Here is a 12,587-nt window from a genome sequence, read left to right on the forward strand (position 1 = left end):
TGAATATCAATGTTTTATCTTCGCTTAGAAGAGGATGTTATATTTGAAGAAGATGAAGCGAGACTAGAGGATAGGGAGACAAAGACAATGAAGTTTTCTTGATAAATGAGGAGATAAGACGATGTAAATCAGAAAAACAAACAGAAGAAACCATACGAGTGAAGATAAAAGGTTTTATCACGTGGCAAGTGACAATCGATTTACACCCGTTCAAATGGCTAAATGGTAACAAAATCGTGATTCAATGACTTATTTAACACGGTTAGAACTTTGGCTAAATAGAAACAATTTTGAAAGTTTTGTAGTCAAACAAAAGTCAATAATCGTCTTTTTTACCCTATAATATGCACAACTGAGACGTTAAAACTTGCGATTGCGTGACGCAAATTCTAGTTAGTGGTATTAACGGTCGTGATCACTTAGACGTCTTCAGTCTTCACCACATATAATCACATATATATCGAATATCGATCGTTCTTCTTTCATTTCGCCTCCAAAGCTGAGGTCCTCCGTTCTTCCCCCTGTCCATGACCACCAACGCCTATAGTTTCATTCGCCTCCTGATTCCGAATTCAATTTCCTATTCAAGTTACTGACATCCAATCATCGTTTCAGGTCTTTACTCATCTAAATAATCCTATCAGTAGGTTTGAATTTATGTTCGTCGTTTCTGTGTATGAAAGTTATGTTTCAGTTTTGTGAACGTGTTGTTGATTCAAAATGATAATCGAATGCTTCTCGTGTGTTTAAAATGTTAACAATTAACAATAGGTGAATCGAGCCGCTTAACTAAGAAATCAATCCCCTTGATCTGAAATAGAGTTGCATTTACTGATTACTTTTCAATTTTTGACTGCTTAATAGTTACAAGTGCTGGAAATTCGCATTAGGCATTAGGCATTAGGCATTAGGCAATTGCTTGTGTGAAGTATGCAGTATATTCGGTATAGATTTTGCATTTGATAACTATTAGGTTTGACGTGAAATATCAAAACTGTAGTTGTGTTTTGAGAATGGAAGTGGAATCTATGATAACTCCACAAACTACGAACACTTATCTCGTCCATGAAAACTTTTGCAGAATATGGTAGGCGTTCAAGCGAGTCTTCCTTGTACCTGGGCTTTAGGAGGTCAAGATCATGTTATGAAAGTAGGATGCCGTATCTTTCCAATTCCATGCTTCAGTGATTCAGGTTTAGGTTCTTCTGGAAGTAAATCACTCTTTTTCCAGAAGCAGTGCATTGTACATGGTTCTTGTATAGGTAAACGTTGGCATCCTATTGTTTGTTCTAGTAAAATGGATGATGATGCAGATACAAATGATTCTGATGATGATATAAATGAGAACAAATCTTCTGAATCAGTAAGTTGACATTTATAGTTTTATACCCTCTCCACTTTTCAACTGTTAATGAAGATGAGAATATGAAGTTTTAATTTACAGGTTAACAATGAAATTCTGAGAGAAAATCTAGAAAGAATTATCGGTGTAGATGATTCTGCTTTTTCTGGGATTGATCTTGCAACACTTATTAGGAAAAAATACGGACGATCATATGATGTTCAGCTTATAAAGAAGGTATATAAGCTTTATTTATCCCCTTGTGAGTAGACTATTTCTTGATCTTGACATTTCAATTCAAACATGTTTAACTTAATATGATGCAGGAATTCATGGGTAAAAATCTCCTTGCATTGAATGTCATGTGGAAGTACATGGAACAGGTAAATAGGATATGTAATACACTGTATATTATTTATTTACAACTATTAATGCAATTTAGAAAAAACAAAAAATGATAAAAATCCAATTGACATGACAGAGATCTTTTCCTCTGACTGAAGAAGAGTACTTGTTGAGGCTTGATGACGTGGCGAATACGTTGAAATGCTGGGGAGCTGTTTCACATATTCGAAACAGTTTGGAAAAATTGAAAGAGCGACCTCGGATTGGAAAGGTATGTTCATATACAGCTTACCAGATTAAGTCGTATCTCATTAAGTCGTTTTTTCTGTATTAAGATAAAAAGAAAAACTCATTTATTATCCATTAAGGCAATGTACTTTGGTCTTTCTTTAGGCAGTCAGCATCTTTATAGACATGGATGAGAGTGGAGGGCGTACAAATGAATGGATTTACAAGTAGGTAAGAATGTGAATACGATCAAATCTTGTGGTGTAATGACAGGGGCATAAAAGTAATTAAGGAATGTTGGTTGTATATTTACTTACCTCTAAATCTTTCAAGATTTGAAAATGAAGGTAAGAAGCAATAGAAATGTTGCCTTGTAATGTGATTCTGTCATATTCTTTGTAATTAAACTAGAAATATGTCGCTTCATACAATATTTTTGGGTAAATTGTTTTTACCAATATAGGCAATGTCGGTTCATACATTTGACGTGTTATTTTTAATACATTTGTAGATGACAATCATGAGACATTGCTTATGAAGTGACACTTAAAACATTTATTTTTATATTACTTACATAAATCATATGTTCCAAATTTTGATGTACTGTTTAAATTTTAACAAACTTTTCATGCATTTCCAAAATCAAACCTTAAAGTTAATCTCAAAACCCTAAACTCAAATATTATTTTCATAATAGCGAGGGCTGGTTTGATTTAGGGCACACAACACACATAGGTTGATAGACATAGTCGGATAACTTAAATATAATATATTATATGGGGAATCTTACAAAAGGAAAGTCTTGGGTTCAAATCTTCTCAGGCTCATTTCAAGATGACCAAGAAGGGGGGCTATGCAAAATCACTTGCAAATGCAATGCAAAATGTCTCTGTGTCTTCACCAAATGGTGAACTATAGGCATGGAAATTTCACTTTACCCAATGGGGAACCCGGTTAAACTCCCCCCAATTGGGGATGGGGATTCCCCGCAAAAACGGGTGTTGGGAATGGGCCCGAGGATCCCCGTTATTCTAAATCTGGGGATGGGGTTGGGTTCGGGTATACCAATCTCCAACCCGCCTCGTCCCCACTTTGATGACATTATATATATATATATATATATATATATATATATATATATATATATATATATATATATATAAAAGACCATTAAAGACAAAGTCTGTATATCAATTTATGTCCTCGTTTACAAGAGTTCGTCAATATTCTCTTAATTTGTCGGTCCATATACCAAATTCTCACTTCTCCCTTTGATGCTTGTTAAATTTTATAATTGATATGAACACGATCTTATCATGACCTTCGGTTTTGATAACTTATTAGACTTGATTTTTTTACATAAGTTGAGTTTATTATTTTGATAGATCGGGGATGGGTTGGGAAAAGCCCAAAATCAAAAGGGGATGAGATTTGATTCCCCACATCCGTCAGGAATGAGGATGGGGATGGAGATGTGTTTAGGCACTTAGGGATGGAGATATGGATGGTCAACCCCTCATCATTTCCATCCCTAGTGAACAGCCTGTTTTAAAGTGGTAGTAATACCTTTTAAAAAATAAAAAATAAAAAAATTATAAGGGCTGACGGGTTGAATCGTAAACCCAAATAGTAAACCAAACACAACCTATTTATTTGACGGATCAGAAATCTCAACTCAAACCTGTTTATTTTCATATCAAGTCATGGGTGTATCGAGAATTGTCACCCCTATGAAAATACCCAAAATCAATTGGAAAAACAAAACGCAAAACTTTTGGGCTCAATTTTGGATGATGTTAAAAGTTTGTTTTCAGAATTAATAGAAAAGACATTTATTTATTTTTTGAAGGGCGGATGCATTAGAAAATCTAGCAAGATGCTAGAAAAGATTACAAAGTACAAACATTTTTGGAGGAAATACATCAATCAAACCAGCTAACATAATGGATAACGGATCTTGATCCAATTAAAAGGAACTAAATTAAATATCATTTGTAACCTTTAAAGGAGAACATCTCCTGAGAGTTTTGGGCTTTCCAAATATCCAAGTCACGGAATAGAACAAAGTATGAGCTTATTTATCTTCTTTCTACGAGCCTAAGTATTCAAAACTTTGAACAACTCCACCTTACTTCTTTGGCAACTCGGAAAGCAGCTCACTCCAAGAACAAAACAGGTTCCAAATCTGAACTCAAAAGTCATCCCATAAAAAACATGATCCACATCTTCCTTGACATTACAAAAAGGCCAAAATGTGGATGATAAAGCAATGCCCCAAGTAACGAGAAAGGCATTTGTTGAAATGCTAGACTTGTAGCTTATACACGTTATAACAACCTTTTTAGAGCTAATCTAGCAAAATGACCATCTATTCACTATATTCTTTGTCCCATAGCATCTTAATAAACATCAAAGAACACCCAATTGGTTGTTGTATTCATAAAAAGGCCGTTAAAATTGTTAAAATATGTCATAAGAAACAAAACATCTATAATCTATAATTTTTTATAAGAAACAAAACAAAACAAATTTGAAACTAGGTCCTTAATCATGTTAAAAAATAATGCTTAGGATATTGTCCAGAAAAATATTATAATAAAAAGTAAAAACCCTTCGATCGGCGTGGCAAGTGGGAGTTTCGACATACCAAAACGGCGGCGACACAGCTCTCGTCCGGCGGAACTCGGCAGTGAAGCGGGAAACCTCTAAAGACTAAAACCCCTTTATTCAGAACGCAAATGGTGGTATTTGAAGCACGAGAAGAACCCTAGGTCTCTTCCCTTCCTTCTTCAATCAATTTCTGGAAAAGAGAACGACAAATTGATATGATTAATGGTCGAGATCAACATCATCAGCAGCAGGCAACTACTGTTGAAACGCTCCCTATAAGCTCTCCTCCTCCTTCTTTTAGATCATCACATACAACCACCACCGCTACGAACAATAACATGCAGCAGCAGCAACAGCTCCCGTCGCCGATCTCTCTTGCTTCCGATCGCCAACTGCCAAGCCATCTAGTTACGCCGATTTCCGCTGCTCACCCTACCGGAGAACCCGCCATGATCATACCGACATCTTCGCCTTTGGCGAGAATAAGGCTCTCGGACCTGATCCCTTACGACGGGGCGCCTACCGACTCTTATTTGAGAGCGATTGAGGCGTTATCCGGTTCGCTTACGAGGCACAACGCGGCGGTGATTGAATTAGGCACCGATGATGGAGCATTGATGAGATGCGGATTGGAATCGGCGAGGTTGTATTTCAGAACTAGGGCTCAAACTAGTGGTAATTGGAACAGCAGTAATGGTACTACTGGTGTCTATAAGTATAGGGCAGGAAGGTACGTCTCTTCTCCATTTTTCAATGGTGAAATTCTCTGATTATCTTCTTAGATCCTGCTAATGAGGTTTATGTTACATCAAAAACTGTCCTGCTAATGCACATTATTACTTCCTGCTGCTGCATCTTGTTGTTGTAATGATGGAATCACAGACATCTAAATGTCATGTGGCAGGGCTGTAGAAGACATGGATTCATCTCCACCATGCATGTCAGATGTTTTCAGATGCATGGGAAAGGTTGCTCGTGCTGCTTTATCTGCAATAGCTAGACACCTTCGTTTAAGAAGCGAGTAAGAACCATAATCATGGATTCAAGCATTCATTTATTGCACTTGAAGTTACACTTAACATTCATCTACTCACTAATTCAGTGCTTTCAACCATTTACTTGATGACAACCCTTTACCTGCAAATGAGGCATCATCATCCATACTTGTTGCATCATACTTACCCACATTACAAAAGGGAAAAAGTGCTATTGGTGGAGGGAACATAACAACAAATCATGAAAGTGAAAAGGGATTGTTAACATTAGTTAGTTCAGATTCACCTGGTCTGCAGGTAATATTTTTGAATTCAGTTTTCATCTTCATCCTTTGTCCTGTGAATCATTTCATTAGTTGTTTTATGGATTTGAATTTGATAGGTTCGTGATCCCAATGGTAGATGGTATGTTGCAGACATTGTTTCAAATTCTGGTGATCTTTTATTATTGACAGGGAAAGCACTCAGCCATGCAACAGCTGGCCTTAGGCCTGCTGCTTCATATAGGGCTGCAACAGACCACATTTCTGCTGGAAGGTTAGATCAATCATCAAATTCATCTTAAACCATATTATTACATCATTATAATTTATAAAATAAAATGTTTTTTTTTTTATATAAAATAGGTCATCATTGGCATTTAGGCTGATGCCACAAGGGAATGCCATATTAGACTGTTCTCCCATTAGGGCAGCTGGGCATGTCATCCCTCAAAGCTATGTCCCAATCTCTGTAAGCCAGTTTATGGATGATCTTTCTGCTGATGAAGATACACCTTCTAATGGAACTGATAATGTTTTTGTAAGTCAATCTTCTTTTTTTTTTTTTTAATGAAATGTCAAATTCTATATAATAATACCAATATATATTTATTTTTGTATAAAGGCGGCTTGGAAGTTTACGAATAAAGAACAGTCATTGAGAAGTGTTCTATCTGATTCATTGTCGTAAGCTGTTTCATTATTACAAAACTATTGAGTTTTATAAAATATAATGGATTGGATTGGATTTTAATTTAACTTGGTGTTTTATTGATTTAGTGGCGCGTTTCTTGAAGATGCTATGTTTGTTCCTTGTGGGCATTCATTTGGTGGCATGATGCTGAAGAGGGTGATAGAAACTGTAGGTGAAAATTGTATTATAAAGTATAAATAACCACTTTGGTATATATCTTTTTTATAAATAAAAAAAAAAAAAGGTTTATCTGTTTGTTTACATCACAGGGAAGATGTAGTCTCTGTGATGCTGAAATTGGCACTGCACCTCTAATTCCTAATCATGGTAACATACTTTTTATTGTTTTTATTTCTTACTATAATCTATAATCATAACTCCTTTTATTTAAATTTAATTTGATTATTTTTTATTTATGTTATGAAAAGCTTTAAGAGCTGCAGCTGGAGCTGTTAAACGTGAGGATGATCGAAGGCTCTTTCACAATGCTGCAATGCGAAAACAAAGAAGAGAAGTCAGTGACAGATGGGTATATATTATATAATCAAAACACTATAATTATAAATATTTATTTATTTTTTTTGCTAAAAATACATTATTTGATTTCAGGTAAATGGGGATGGTAATTCTGAAAATGGGTCCCATAGATGTGTACAGTATCCATTTTCAGTAAATGAGAAGGTTGTTATTAAGGTGGGATATTTTTATTATTATTATTATTTTGAAATTAATTCTTTGACAAAGTAATATATTGAATTAAAAAAAAATGTTGTTGTGCAGGGAAACAGGAGAACACCAGATAAATTTGTTGGGAAAGAAGCTATCATAACTTCACAATCTCTTAATGGGTGGTTAGTATATTGTAGAATTTGTTGTTTTAATTATAAAAAAATATGTTTCTTTTTTGTATAATAATTAAAACTTGTACACAGGTACCTTGTAAATATTATTGAAAGTGGAGAGAAGGTTAGGCTACAATATCGTTCTTTTAGGAAGATCCCAACTTCTCCATCTACAGCTAGTTAATTTTTTTAATGTCAAAAATGGTGTAAATTGTTATATGTTTTTCAGCAGAAAAATGACTACAATTAAAGATGTTAATGTAAGATTTAAGTTTTAAAATATATTACATTTGCAATTCATGTATCAGAATATGATGTATTGGGTATTGGGATGCTTCTCAATTCTCATACATGTAACATGATACATGATACATGTTACAAGTTATTGTTATGGTTGGATCCTACACATACAGACACGACTTAATGGATGGATTAATGTGTTAATACAACAACCGTTTTATCTATTTTTCTTTTGTTTCTTTTTCTACCTCACTTTCATTACCTTAAAATTGATGAATATTGTGGAAATTATTTGTTGGAATGAATCTAAGGGGTAAGATAATTATTTAATCTTGTTATGACGGTTTATACAATCTAGAAAAGAAACATATAACAATATTTATTTGGTCATTTTATCATTGGCTCACTTTTATCCATAAAGTACTTAATGATGATAAAAAGAAAGAAATAACCCTCAAGTTTCCATAAAATTAAAAGGGACATGATTATAAAACAAGGTAATGACTAATGACATAGACGATAGATTATGTGGTCACGCTTTATATAACTTTTATATTTAGTTGTACCTTTACTTTATAAAGATATCATATAATAAAGTTACTGTATATTTATAATTCATAAAAAAGAAATTGACATAATAAATCTCAACAAAATATCAATAAAAATGTATAACAAATATATATGTATTGTTAATTTAGGAGGAATAAATTTTACCATCTTTCACAAGCAAACGTTATGAATTTCATATTTATGAAACTTGCCATGGACTCGTGGGCTAAACTTTTTATTCACTTGGATTGGACCAACTCTATTTAAAAGAATTACTACGGTAATCACCGAAAATAGTGCGTACATCGCAAACAGGTAGGAAATCTACAAACAAGGGTATGAGTACATTCGCCTTCTTCGAATGATCGTTCCACTAACGTCTGTTTGATAATTTCTGTCCGGAAAAATGTTGTATCAGAAAGTTTTCTGAATGAGAAATAAATCATGTTGTTTGCTTGTACATATAAATAATTGTGCTAAATGATGAAAAATGATAATATTACCCAGCTGTTTTATACTGTGATGAATGAAGTTGCTGAATAATTATAAAAACATACAAAAATGGTTGTCACGTTGCCTATACGGATCAAACTTGCTCGCATTGTTCTGGTAATTATCTATGTGGTACACCTTATGTGTCCAACCACCCGCTCCTACTATAAGAGCATATGTTCCTACGGTCAGACAACCAATTCCCCTTAAAAACTATATAGATATCGGATGCCAACACAAGCTCTTTCATGTTAAATTACTTAATGTTTTTGTTTTGTAATAATATTGTTTGTTATTTTTAATATTCAATGCCTGTATTTCATACTTTTCAGAAAAAATATTATCATTGGGTACTTTCATGAAAATTATTGTTTGTTCAAATTGAAATATTCCTGCTCCGCTAACAAAATGTTTTTAATTTAGTGATATGGTTATTTTGTTGATCAAATAACTTCCTAAGGGAGGAGGGAGTCGTTCCCTCCCAACCCAATGAACCAACTGTCATATTAATTTTTGTTTTTTTTTTCATCTTTCTCAACCCACAACACATGAAAATCCTATCTTTCTCAATCCGCTCAATTACAAAAAAAAAAAAAAAAATACAAAACAACTAAGGTACAAGTTTTAAAACACATGGTACAAGAGAAAATGAGAAAGAGAAAGTAGAGAGAAATGATGAAGTGAGTTAGTGAAATCAATCAACCAACCAACCCGTTGAAGCGGAAGTGGTACCGTCGGTAACTTTATTGTTAATTAAGATTTTACCTTTGATCGTTTTGTATTTTTTTTAATTGAGTGGGTTCAAAAAGATAGGGTTTTCGTGTGTTGTGAGTTGGGAAAGATGAAAAATAAAAGAGAAAAAATGATGCGGCAGTGGGTTCAGTGGCTTGGGAGGGAATGACTCCCTCCTCCCTAATAGATAGATTGGTATTTCAGGTTTCTTCTCTCAATCTATTCTATCTCCTTTATTTTCACATATCTTTGAATCAACCATAATTCACAAAATAACCATAGTATTATAATACTTTTGTAGTGGAGGGTTGCAAGGGAATGTTAATGGTGTTTGGAAGTATATGTCATTGAATGTTAACAACAATTGCACTTTGAATTTGCATGTGGGCATAATGTATACTTGGTCGGTGTCTAAAAAAATACGTGTATCCGATGATCATATCAAGTTGTCTTATAAATATCCAACGAGCGACATTTGTTGTCTGTATAAACGACAATGACGAGGTAAAAGACTATTTAAATAGGGAAAATTTCACATATGTCCTTGCAAATATTAAGAATTATGTCTATATCCTTTCAAAGTTCATAATTACGTATATATTCTTCTTAACCTAATAAAATAACATTTATATCCAATCTTATAATTTAATGAGGTATTAATCAATTTAATACCAAAAAATATATATTTAAAAATCAAAATAAAAGGTGATTGTTCTAAATTACCCTTTCCAAATTATTAATAAATACTAAATAGATTTAGTTAGCATTAAACCTAATTAAATATGGCAAAACCTCAAACACGTCAAAACTAAACCTCAAAAACGTGAAATCTTCTAGACTTTCATCACCTTGTTTTCTTCTTCAAACCGTGAGAACTTCTGCCTTCGTTTATTCAAATATCGTTGCTACAAACATAGTAATAAATCACGTTTATTCGAATATCGTTGCTACAAACATAGTAATAAATCATGTTATTTCAACACAACTGGTTAATCTTGTTCTTCATTCGATTAATTTTGGTTTTTGATTAACTTTTTGCATTCGATTAATTTTTGGTTCTGCATTCAATTATGTTTGGTTTACAATAGACAGTTTATTATCCTCCTCTTTGATGGACAGTGAGGTTGATTTACCAAGATGGGATATAAGTGCTCACTCGCCCATAATTGAGTAAGTTTTTATCAACAATAAATGATACCTTATGTTCCCTTCAATTTTTGTTAACAGTTTTCTTTTTCATTGTGGTTATCAAATAAGTAATATCATAATTCAAGTTTAAATTGAAATATGGAGACCTCTTACGATTAGCTAGGAACTCATGTAGGCAAGTGTATTGCTTTGGATCTACAAAATGTCTCTATATAGACATATCGGTGTATCCGGGAATGATGTTAAACATCTCTATTTGAGGAGAATCACGAAGAATGTTATCAATGATGATCCTACATATGATATATGGTGAACCACGTGTGATTCGAGGTCGCTTGACACCTAAACTTACAAAAGCAGCCTTTCTTGAAAATGGTTAAATGAAAAATTAAGTCATGATCATGAGTCAATGGCTTTCAACAATATTAGTTTTGTCTACAGTTCATTCTTGTGAAGTTGTGTGATGGTTGTCCCAGTTTTTTATTCATATATTCGAAATTCAAAGCTCTTAAATCGCGAATAAAATAAACTTTTATATACACAACTTGTATTACTAGACTTTTGTCCATATTCAAACTTTCAACCCCACACATTTTTGCAAGCCTTTTACCACATACGACGTAAAGTAAAACATACACTACTACTGATTTTATATTTTTAATACTTCATCTTATCTATCCATCTAAACGTATAAACATTTACAATGGACCCACACCCACCAACTAAAGATCTAAACGGCCGTTACGAGTGTTCAACACAGTGCGAAACATACCGTTCACTCCGTTAGTCAACGTATCTACACCGTCCGAGAACTTCTTCGTCGCCGTTCCCAGCTCCTTTACGCCGTCCTCCAAACGAACCTTGCCGTCGACTTTATCTCCGTCGTCGGAAACAAAGACATGAAGGAGGTCGAGTACTATCGCCGCCTGGCTTGCGATGTCGTCAAGCTCCAAAACCGGATTTTGCTTCGGCTTTATCAAGTCAAAGATTTGAGTCTGCAGACCGTTGACTGAGTCGGCCCAGAGGAACTCAACCGGAACTGAGAGCTTAGCTACATCGGATTCCCCGTACAAGACGGTAACCAAAACGCTTCCGACAAAAACAGTAAGGACTCCGAGAGCGGAAAACGAGCGACGGATCAGATCTCTTCCGGTGTTCGACTTGCTCGGCGGCAGCTTACCGAGAAGTACTGTCAGCTCCTCGATCAAAGCCTTGGCGCGGAGACTTTTCTCCTTTACAGATTCTTGTGTATTGTTAAGAGATTTGGTTAGAGAATCCTTTGCCTTGTTCAATTTCTCAGACGATGGAATCTGATCTGAGAAGTTAAGCAAGCGAAGGCTGAAATTCAACAAAAGACGTCGGTCGGTCAATTTTTGAACCGCCGACGAAAACAAATTACACAGATCAAGTACCTTGAGACTGTATTCCATATACAAAACCTGATAATCATCGGCTTCGGATTTCAGATTCGAGATCTGATCCTCCGCTTCGGAATGAACAGTTGAGAGAAACGAAACTGCGGCCGATAGCCAAGATAAACTGATATTTGAGGAACTCGTGGGTAGATCTAGCGTTTTCAGATGGAGAATTACCTTTTCATCAAACGAACGAGCGGCGTGTTGGTAGTTTTTGGGAACATGCGGTGGTTTTTTCTTGATTGATCGAAAATGGGAAGATAAGTTTGCTTTCTCGACAATAAACATGGCTAATCGTTGGAGATTAAGATGGTCACTCAGTAAGGAAACCTTGTTGACGGAATTTTGGGTTGCCGGAAAATATAGCTAGGGTTTCTTACGGTGGTTTTATTCAATAATAATCTGTTGGGTTACACAAGGCGTGTGAAAGTAAATGAACACCGAACGTTGGGAAACTCCTTTCGAAATACCCAAATTATCCTCAACCTTTTTAATTCTTTAATTATTATTGTAATAATTTTTAGATACAACTTTTCGCTACCTCTATTGACAGTTGTTAACATACGAACATTTCGCTATCTCTATTTTAATTTTTATATACAACTTTTCTAATTAAATAAAAGACAAAATTGCAAGAATGGTCCCTGTGGTATATCAAAACTAGCAACTTTGGTCTAAAATGGGTTTTGCTCGC

General features: G+C 34.5%; 3 protein-coding genes across 3 annotated transcripts; 2 read left to right on the forward strand and 1 right to left on the reverse strand.

Moving 5' to 3' along the window:
• The first annotated feature begins 457 nt into the window (after positions 1-457).
• Positions 458-2,396, forward strand: LOC145101392 (uncharacterized). The gene is made up of 6 exons (XM_079038582.1): positions 458-615; positions 1,082-1,363; positions 1,445-1,579; positions 1,669-1,725; positions 1,824-1,958; positions 2,081-2,396. The coding sequence occupies exons 2-6, from the start codon at positions 1,085-1,087 to the stop codon at positions 2,144-2,146; spliced, it is 672 nt and encodes a 223-aa protein (XP_078894708.1). The 5' UTR covers positions 458-615; positions 1,082-1,084; the 3' UTR covers positions 2,147-2,396.
• A 2,085-nt stretch (positions 2,397-4,481) lies between these two features.
• LOC145101393 (RING/U-box superfamily protein) lies at positions 4,482-7,707 on the forward strand. The gene is made up of 12 exons (XM_079038583.1): positions 4,482-5,255; positions 5,430-5,546; positions 5,628-5,817; positions 5,903-6,057; positions 6,147-6,321; positions 6,406-6,467; positions 6,561-6,642; positions 6,744-6,801; positions 6,903-7,003; positions 7,084-7,167; positions 7,255-7,325; positions 7,407-7,707. Exons 1-12 carry the CDS (start codon positions 4,741-4,743, stop codon positions 7,498-7,500), a joined length of 1,704 nt encoding a protein of 567 aa, XP_078894709.1. The 5' UTR covers positions 4,482-4,740; the 3' UTR covers positions 7,501-7,707.
• Positions 7,708-10,986: 3,279 nt separating this feature from the next.
• On the reverse strand, positions 10,987-12,372 carry LOC145101394 (UPF0496 protein 4-like). The gene has a single exon (XM_079038584.1). It carries the CDS (start codon positions 12,179-12,181, stop codon positions 11,201-11,203), a length of 981 nt encoding a protein of 326 aa, XP_078894710.1. The 5' UTR covers positions 12,182-12,372; the 3' UTR covers positions 10,987-11,200.
• Positions 12,373-12,587: the final 215 nt, after the last annotated feature.

The sequence above is a fragment of the Lactuca serriola genome, chromosome 4, assembly GCF_051521515.1.
Source record: "Lactuca serriola cultivar US96UC23 chromosome 4, Lser_US96UC23_V15, whole genome shotgun sequence".
In the NCBI taxonomy this organism is placed as follows: Eukaryota; Viridiplantae; Streptophyta; class Magnoliopsida; order Asterales; family Asteraceae; genus Lactuca; species Lactuca serriola.

Bases quoted from the DNA above. Each gene is read 5' to 3' on its own strand.
- LOC145101392 (XM_079038582.1), top strand. From the start codon at position 1,085: ATGGTAGGCGTTCAAGCGAGTCTTCCTTGTACCTGGGCTTTAGGAGGT. The intron at 1,726-1,823 runs GTAAATAGGATA...TTGACATGACAG, and splicing joins TGTGGAAGTACATGGAACAG to AGATCTTTTCCTCTGACTGA. The intron at 1,959-2,080 runs GTATGTTCATAT...GTCTTTCTTTAG, and splicing joins AGCGACCTCGGATTGGAAAG to GCAGTCAGCATCTTTATAGA.
- LOC145101393 (XM_079038583.1), top strand. From the start codon at position 4,741: ATGATTAATGGTCGAGATCAACATCATCAGCAGCAGGCAACTACTGTT. The intron at 5,547-5,627 runs GTAAGAACCATA...TCACTAATTCAG, and splicing joins CACCTTCGTTTAAGAAGCGA to TGCTTTCAACCATTTACTTG. The intron at 6,802-6,902 runs GTAACATACTTT...TGTTATGAAAAG, and splicing joins ACCTCTAATTCCTAATCATG to CTTTAAGAGCTGCAGCTGGA.
- LOC145101394 (XM_079038584.1), bottom strand. From the start codon at position 12,181: ATGTTTATTGTCGAGAAAGCAAACTTATCTTCCCATTTTCGATCAATC.